The following is a 9,179-nucleotide window of genomic DNA, read 5'->3' as shown; positions in this document are numbered from 1 at the left end:
AAAAATGCTCCTAGGCCACAATCGGGCCTCTTGTGCGCTCTTTATCATGAAAAAAATAACTGAATGAATTATTCCAATCAGTGTTAGTCAGGAATATTATTTCAGGAATAACATCACTTCCAAGATACTTGGATCTATCTTCGACGAATGCCAGGCAGTGACAAAGAAAGTGCTCCATAGTTTCAGTGTCCTCTCCACATGCTCTACATACGTATGAATCCGCACGTTCAATTTTGCATAACGGTGCTCGTAATCCTGTGTGTTCACTCAGAACACGTACTATTATACTAACTTCAGACTTGCTCATTTTAAGGAGATTTTTTGTCTTGCTCTCATCGGGGATACCCCACAGGATTTTCGTGGTTCTACCCACTGTTTCATTATTCCAAGAGGTGGGATTCTCTCACATATATTTTAGTTCAGCTTTTGTTGCGTCGAATGGTTTTGCGTTTGTCAGTTTAACTGCCTTGAGCTCCCTTACTTTAAAGCTATTACATTCGCTCTTTCGTTACAGACTACTCCGAGTGGGCTGGTACCCATATTATGTGAACCTTGCCTCTGGGAGAGTATTAAGTTAAAGCTTTCTTACAATCCAAAGTACATTTTTTTGCTAAAAGTTTGTAATTTCTGAAATATGTTTATACATTTTAAAGTTGGAATATGCGTTATATGTTGATATGGTGTCCGTCCCTCAATGTTAACACCTTTGATATAATTTGATGAAGTTTTCCCAGGAAATGCATGGTATCTCATAGCTACGATACAAATATTACCACGAAATTGTACTTTGTAAAATGTTATATTTAAAACACTCATGGCGCGTTTTCTCAAAACTCAGGACATAATATCTCAGATTCCAGATGTGATGGAGAATATGAAGTAATATTCATATACCAATAAAGTGGTGTAGGATAGAAAAATTATTTTACCAGACAGATTTACTACCGGTTAAACGATAATCGGATATTGAGATTGTAGCCCTGAAAGTATAAAATAAGACTCGGGAGTATCACGGTACTTTTGCACATCAAATAGTATCAAAAAAAGTACCATCGTACCTGTACGCTGTCAAAAAGTACCTATGTAAGTCTACTGTCAGTCGGTACCTACCTCTTAGAATGTATTAGTAGAATTCTCAAGCCAACATTGTTGCAAAAATGTAGGTTTTAAAAATATTGAAAAAATATTACATTTAAATTTATATTTTAAAAGATTTCTTTAAATATTTTGCAACATAATTTATCTATGTACATTATATATGAATCTATCTTTGCTTTTAAATCTGCAATATTGAAATAATAAATAATTTAGTTGAAATATTTTTTTCTCGTATCATACGAAAATTTACAACATTGTTTTTTTCAGTTTTAATCTCAACAACAAAAATTGAATGTCAAAAAAATAAAAAATATTTTTTTTTCGTTTGTAAAAAATTAAATCCTTTTCGGCTATTATAATATACATAAATATTAAAATATAACGTTAAGTGATAAAAAATAGTTTCAAGTGCTATAAGCCACGAATTTTCGCGACAAAGTTTTGAAGTTTGGAGAGAGAGTAAGATTTTTACATACATACAGTGAATCAACTAAGTTTTTTGCCCACCTTTTTTTTAAGAGAATTAAGATTTTTATTCATTTTATTCAAAAAAATATGTAAAAAGTAAATTTATGTTTTCCAATTAAAAATAGAGATTGTGTAAAATGGGAAAACCAAGAAAAAATATTAAAATACAAATTTTGGTGCATTTTATTATTCTCTATCAGAATTTGCATGTCAATAAAGTATTTTGCATATTGAGAATTTCGGTTAATTTCGTTGGGTTTTTTTCAAATTATGTTTTAATTCCTTTTTGGAATTTATTGTTTTATTGTTAAAAGGACGAGTTTTAAGTATTTTTCAATTGTAATTTGCAAAAATCATATCCTCATTGTGTAAAATAATAATGAGGCAATTTCGATATAAAAAATTAGTTTAGATTTCTAGAACAAGTGTAAATCAATAAAATATAATTATGAAATGTTTAATCAATAACATTAAAAATATAAAATAGAGTAATAGATGAAATGATCCAAAGAATTATTAGAAAAAAAACACTGAGTGCTCTTTCAAAATCTTTAACTGCCAAAGGGAGGAGACTTGTATCCAAGAAAAAATTATGGACTCCTGATTTATCTTTTTACGAACTAGGAGGAACACTATGTTTAAATTTAGACCTCTAAACAGACCTTAGGTTGCTTGGAACCAATGTAAAGTGAACTGTCGTGTAGTACAGGAAAAATAGCTAATTTAGATATTTTAAAATAGAGGTGGTTATCATACCGTAACGTCAACAAAAGCAATATTTTTCACCTAATACATACATTTATATATATTTAGAACCCAAATCAAGAATAACTATCCAGATCCAAATACGCCTACTGTATCTTATTCATAAAATAAATAATTTAAAATATGAAGTTGAAAACCCAGATTTTAGCATTTATTAGTTCTATAGTGGTATATGGTGATGTCGCCATACTTAAGAGTGGCTAGGATGGTAGTTAGTGTTAGATTTATTCAATAGGAATCAATATTATACAATTCTAAATAAAATTTACACAATATTCCCCAAATAGATGGAAAAAACCCGGATTATTTTTCTTATAATATATAGATTTATACCTCACAAAACATTTTTTCTAGGTCCTAATCCATTGATTATCTAATATATAATGTATCCAATTTAAAATTACTTATTATTTTCGAAATTTAATGAAAGAAACGATAGATTTCATGTTAAGTCAAATAATGATAAATTCTGATAGGTATATAGGATAATAAATCGGTTAAGAAATGCCCAAATTTAGTCGTTCCACTACTAAAATATCTAAAAAAATGTTATTCTAATATATAGGAATAATAAAAATATTAAATTTTATAAAATAATGCAGCAATATTAAAAAAATGAACAAAAAACCTAAAAAAGTAAAATACTTTATTGACCCAAAAAATTAACAATACGTTCACATTTTATCAAAAATCTCGTTATTTAATATAACGATTCTACTTTTTATAGTAGAAAATTAAAATATAAGATATTATTTAAAAAATACAACAAACAAATTGCTTTATTTTGCTAAAAATAATTGTTCACATAAAGTTTTTTCTTAAAATTTATAAAATTTTACATAGGCAAATTACTTAATTGATTCACTGTATATAGTTATTTGTAAGTCATTACGAAACTTTTATAAGTAATACAGAAGGTAGTAGTCATTGAAATGTATGTTTCTGGGTAAGTACATGTCACTACCATATTTTACTGGGAGATTATAAAAACATTGGGAACCTTTGGTATTAAACAACACAACAACTAATTAGAGGTTTTATATTTTTAATATAATGATCCATTACAAATGTTGAAAACACAATTTACTTACTGAAAAATATACTACTTTTTGCGTTTAAGTTTAATTTTTTTACTTGATTCCTTATAAATTGGTCACTTAAAGCAGTCCAATTGTGCTTGATTATTAATGAGCGGGCGTGGTAATTTTCTTGTCTGCTTATAATGCGGACAATTTCATCATTATAAAACGAATCAAGCTGAACGCAATTAAGGCAAACAAAACACAAACAAACAAAAACATTAGAAAAAAAAAACAACAAAAAATACCTACGTACATATAAAATGATTCATGATTAACTAAACATAATTAGCCACAGGAAGGCGCTATTTATACATACAAACAAAAACAACTCAATGACATCAAACCCCAAATGTTATTGTTGTTTTTCCTAAAGAGAAGCACAAACAAACAACTGCACTTGTTTGTATCAACAACAACAATTTGTTATTTGAATTCTCATTGGCATGCGCCATATTGAATTTATATACAAAAGCAAGGAGGAGTCAAGAGCAAGTGAGCAAGAGCAAGTGAGCAAGCGATGTTACTATTCGTTGTGCTCAAATATTGGAATGGTGGTTGTTTACGAAATGTTCTCAAAGTGGGAAGTATGAACGCTTGTTTTGTGTATTTACGAATAGTTAAATGAATGAGTGAATGAATGAATGCTGAAGGTGTCAGACAAAAGGAAAAAAGACAGTGTGAGTTTGTCAAAGAACAACAACAGCGCAGTTAGTATTAAGTACGTGATGTTTCCAAGCACCGGTTGTGCGTACAACGACAACATTTAGTACGTCAAAGACCTTTAAACGGTTCACTGCTTCGTGTAGAGTACGTGTGAAATTAACAAAAGTTTTAATAAATTTTATTTATGTATTATTGAAAAAAATTATAAAAATACTAAAGAAATGTTATAAAGACATGCTAGATTATGCGGTAGTTGAAACCAATCAAGAAAAATAAAGTTTAAAAGAATATAATTTTGTTTTTAAAAAGTGCATTAAAAAAAGATTCTAAATATGAATAAAATGGATAATAATAATAGCGATAATATGGATACCATAACGCCAACAAAACTTACCAAATTTCCCACACCATTTACCATAGAAAGTTTAATAGCCAATCATCAGCACCAACAACAAGCTGCCACAAACTCTCCAGAGGATTCAATGGCTTCGGTGGGGGTAACAGAAGAATTAAGTGCCCGCGCTATGGTGGCTTCATCGGCTTTAGGTTTAACCAATTTTCCCCTCTATAACCCCTGGCTGCATGGTTATTTTGCCCAAAATCATGATCGAATTACACAACTTTTTGCCAATGGCGGTGAATACAATATGCCACTTAACCTGCTAACGAAAGAACCAGCCAGTGCCAATGAGAGTTTAGGAAATAATAATTTACCAAATTCGCAAAGTTTAAATCTTTCCAAATCTACAAGTGATACAGAAAATCGTTTACCTTCATCACGTTTATTATTTAATCCCAACTTTGGTTTAAATATTGCCGCCACCTCAAATAATATCAACAATACTAATTCACCACCTATGACCCTCAACGAAGCTCTGCTCCACCAATCCGCCCTCGCCGCCAACGATTTAAATTCTCGCCAACGTCTTGCTGAAATAATGGCCGCCAGCGGTTTAAGTGATAATGTACAAAATCTCAGCATGGCTAATCGTTTTGCCCAAAATATGGGTAAAGTTTTAACAGATGCCGCCGCCTTAACGTCCAATACCGTGCCGCCCGCTTTATTTAACCATCATATAATGACGAATTCGCGACAGGAATCTTTGTCGAATAGTGCCAGCGTGAAGAATCATTCGGAGGCATCTTTGGATGTTGGTGGCATGGATGAGGATTATGATTGCAGCGGCGATTCTTGTAGTGATATTAGTTTGACTATGTCGCCACAGAATTATAGAACTGAAATGGATAAAAATCGAGGTAAGATATTTAGAAGTAACGTTGTTGAAGAAAAGTTTTTAATACTTTTTAATACCATTAACTCTACCATCAGTTATCATTTTACCGGCAGAAATACATTTTTGTATGAAACTGTCAATTTAAAATTACGATTAAATACAATCAGTAATTGAGATAATGGATAATTTTGTATAAATATGACCGATTTATAGTGAAAAGAAAAGGAAATACAATTTAGAGAAGTACGTGACCATCATGAACGTAGCTTTAAATGTAAATTCCTGCCCCAGTGAGGGATGTAAAACCCAATATTAAATTATTTATCTTAAAGGGGTTTCAAATAAGTCGATTTCGTATAAATCAGACCACATTTCTGAAAATAACTAAATCGTCCATAACTTACTAATTTATAACTAAATATGTTAATTGTTAGAATATCTGCCGGATAAATATATAAATTTCATAATAAGCCGAACATAGATCCATATTGACTTAACAAAACTTCAATTCATAAATGGACTTTATTGTTTATGTTAAACCTATCAGATTTGGGATAACAGAACTCAAACATCATGCATTTAAAATTATATTTAAACATACCGAGATGTGATTCTTTATGATCGCTCTGCTTTAGTCCATATCGATGAAACCGTTCCTGACCGACTAGACTTTTTACTCAAATAATGAGGTGTAATTGGGTTAAAATAGAAGTTTATTAAATACCAAGAAAATGTACAATGATCTTATAATGTTTATGCCGAATTATATCAACGCACTTTAAGACCTGCGAAAAAAATTTAAAATTATATTTAAAAGTAGTTATTGGCTTCCTGATAAATTTGATTTCTTTGTTAATTTAAACGAAAGGCGACAAGCTTATAAGCTTGGACAAGAAATGCCAGATTATGTACAGTTACTGAGGAAAAATAAATTAAATCTTAATGAAAATAAATGGTAAAATGGTGCATTTCTTTGATGAAATATTTATCTAAATTTTGATTTTAATTAAATTTTTCATTATATTTGAAATATTGGTTCTGTACACATCACAAGCCATACCGATCAGCTTAGACTCATTTTCAATCAAGCCATCTGTCCTTCATATGTGCGTATGAACATTGTAATCAATTTTGAAAATAATTTGATTAAATTTTAAAAATTTTTTAGGGAATCCTTTTAATTTTAGTTGTAAGGATCTCGACAAAAATCTGAAAAAATGAAAAATCTGGCTTTGACCGAATTCCCGGCTAGAGGTAAGCTCTATTTCAGGAATAACACGTGGTAGTTAACCTGACGAATGACGAATTGTATGGGGTAACACTTACGAGGGGAGGTCAAAAAGCTTCCTTAAAATAAGCCAGTCTAAAATTAGTATGCCGGAATGAATTTTAGGTGAACACACAAAATTATGGACACAACTACAAGCAATTTCACGTGCGGCTTCAGACGAATGTAGAACATGTGGAGAAAACGTTGAAACTCTGAAGCGCTTTCTTTATCATTGCCAGGCTTTCGTCGAAGTTAAATTCAAATATCTTGGGAGCGATATTATTCCGAATACTGACTGGAAAATTCTTAGAAGTTACGTGCAGGAAACTAACTTTTGAGTGAAAATATAAAAAGTCCATTTTCAGGCAAAACTAGATGATCTACGGCACTCCCAATAAAAATCTAATATTTGGCTGAAAACATGAAAGTCAATTTTCTGGCGAATCCAGATGAGCTAGAGCCATAGGATGAAGAACTGTGATCACTCTATTTCCCAACAAAAATCCAGCTTTTGAGTGAAAACTCAAAAGTTCATTTTCTGACGAAACTGGGTGAGCTAGGACCAAAAGGATGAAATTCTTTGATTACTCTATTTCCCAATTATAAAAGCATACAATAGTGCTTTTGCTATACATAAACGTTTCTTTTTTGCAACAAACATTGTCCATGAAAAGGTTTTATCGATTTTTGTTATGGTCGGACCTCATTTAACTCTAACCCCCATAAAAAGTCCACTTCAGAAAATGTCTTCAACATTAGATATTAACTTATAAATACTAATATAACGATGATATTAGACGAAAATATTTTTTAACATAAATTCATCTACCAACTTTTATGAGGATCGCCCCATATTTCACTATAGCCCCTTATAATAAATTAAGGTCCACACAAAAACTTTATAGCCGGTGTTGGTTATCAGTGGGCCAAAACAAACTATATAAAGTAAGAATACTTGTATTTAAAATGGAAAAAGCTATGTAAGACGTTTGTCATATCTTACTATGCTGCATGATCTGACAATGAGAACTTGTTAGCAACATGTTCAGCAGGTTCAGATCTGACTTTGTCATATAATTATCTGGCAATGGCAATTATTGTTTTACAAATTTCTGACAACATTGCACGACAAAAATTCTAAGTTCATACAGTTGTTAGATATTTTTCCGAAAAAAATGTTCTTACAACATTGTAAGATCTAACAACTTGAAGCAACTAGTGCAGATATAAGAATTAACATTAAATTATGTTCAATTTTGAATTCCTAATTTGATTGTTTAACTATACTGATTAATAGGGCCTATAATGGACCAATAGCTATAGCTTCATATATATGAAACAGTAATTGTATGATTATAATACTGCGAATTTTCTTAACAAATGTAAGAGTTTATCACAGTGATATCCACAAATAACGTGATATCCATCTTAGGTTACCCACCAGCCTCTCCCTTGTTTCTGTTTGATTAAAATGGGCTTTTCATAAATTGCTTTCGAAAAGTTAAATACACATTATAATGTTTTAGCAGTATATCATTTAAAACTTTTCCTATAACTTAATTTTCTTTGTCATAATTAATTAAAACACTTAAATTAAAGATACAACAATAGAAAATAGCAAAAATTAGCATAATAAACCATTAAGAAACGCAATGTTTAGTGTCAATCAAAAAGAAAAACAATTTTAACTCTTGCAAATGCTTATCAAAAATCTCTGACATGCTGACACTTACTGTTATATTTCAACTACTCTAAGTTGCTACTGCGTCAAATAGCACTGGGATGAGCAGCGTCAAATGGTTAAACAGATTTGAGAAAAGAAAAAAATTAAAAATCATATTTCTGTAAAAAAAAAATAATAATTCAAGGGGATACAAACAACAGCTAGAGCAAAAAAAAAATTAAAAAACTACAATGACGAATCTTGATTAAATGTAAAATGTGTGTAAAAAGATGACGTTGACGTCCATTCATAATAAAAATTAAAATGGTTGGGGAGGGTTAACGGACAATAATAAATATATCATTCGCTTTCTATATAAACAGGATTCTTGGCAATAATAACAACATTGATAAGCATAAAAATTCACTTTAAATTGGTATAAATGTGATTTTTCCAGCAAAAGAAAATAACAAAAAAAAAAAAAACAACATTAACAATCAACATCATCATAATTTTATTTTTATAGAAGTGTTGTAATGCCAACAACAAACACATTTAAAAGCCAAATCAAATTGAATGTTAATGTTTTTGGTGTCGTAGTTGTTGTTACAAATTAAATATTCATAACTGACATTATGCCGGGGCTCCATACACCCCACACAGACACACAACCAATCGTGCACCATTGTCTGCTGTCATTATTTAAACCACAATTGAAGCGACTTGACGCCACAGTGGCATATTTTATAATAAATGAGGGCGAACATTTTCTATTTCATGGTTGTGGTTGGTGGGAAATATAATTTTATATTAAAATAAATAGATAAATAGATAGATAGATAGATAGATAGATAGATAGATAGATAGATAGATAGATAGATAGATATATAGATAGATAGACAGATAGATAGATAGATAGATAGATAGATAGATAG

At 30.4% G+C, this 9,179-nt stretch overlaps 1 protein-coding gene across 1 annotated transcript in view; it reads left to right on the top strand.

The window, feature by feature from the left end:
• The first annotated feature begins 3,997 nt into the window (after window positions 1-3,997).
• LOC111689092 (homeobox protein unplugged) overlaps window positions 3,998-9,179 on the top strand; it is an 8,454-nt gene continuing 3,272 nt past the window's right edge. The window contains exon 1 of the mRNA XM_023451599.2: window positions 3,998-5,333. Coding sequence (XP_023307367.2) covers window positions 4,409-5,333 — 925 coding nt within the window. The 5' untranslated portion in view covers window positions 3,998-4,408. The remainder of the gene's footprint in view (window positions 5,334-9,179) is intronic.

The sequence above is a fragment of the Lucilia cuprina genome, chromosome 6, assembly GCF_022045245.1.
Source record: "Lucilia cuprina isolate Lc7/37 chromosome 6, ASM2204524v1, whole genome shotgun sequence".
Classification (NCBI taxonomy): domain Eukaryota; kingdom Metazoa; phylum Arthropoda; class Insecta; order Diptera; family Calliphoridae; genus Lucilia; species Lucilia cuprina.
Note: the sequence above shows the minus strand (reverse complement) of the source record. Positions and strands in the feature narration are given on the sequence as shown.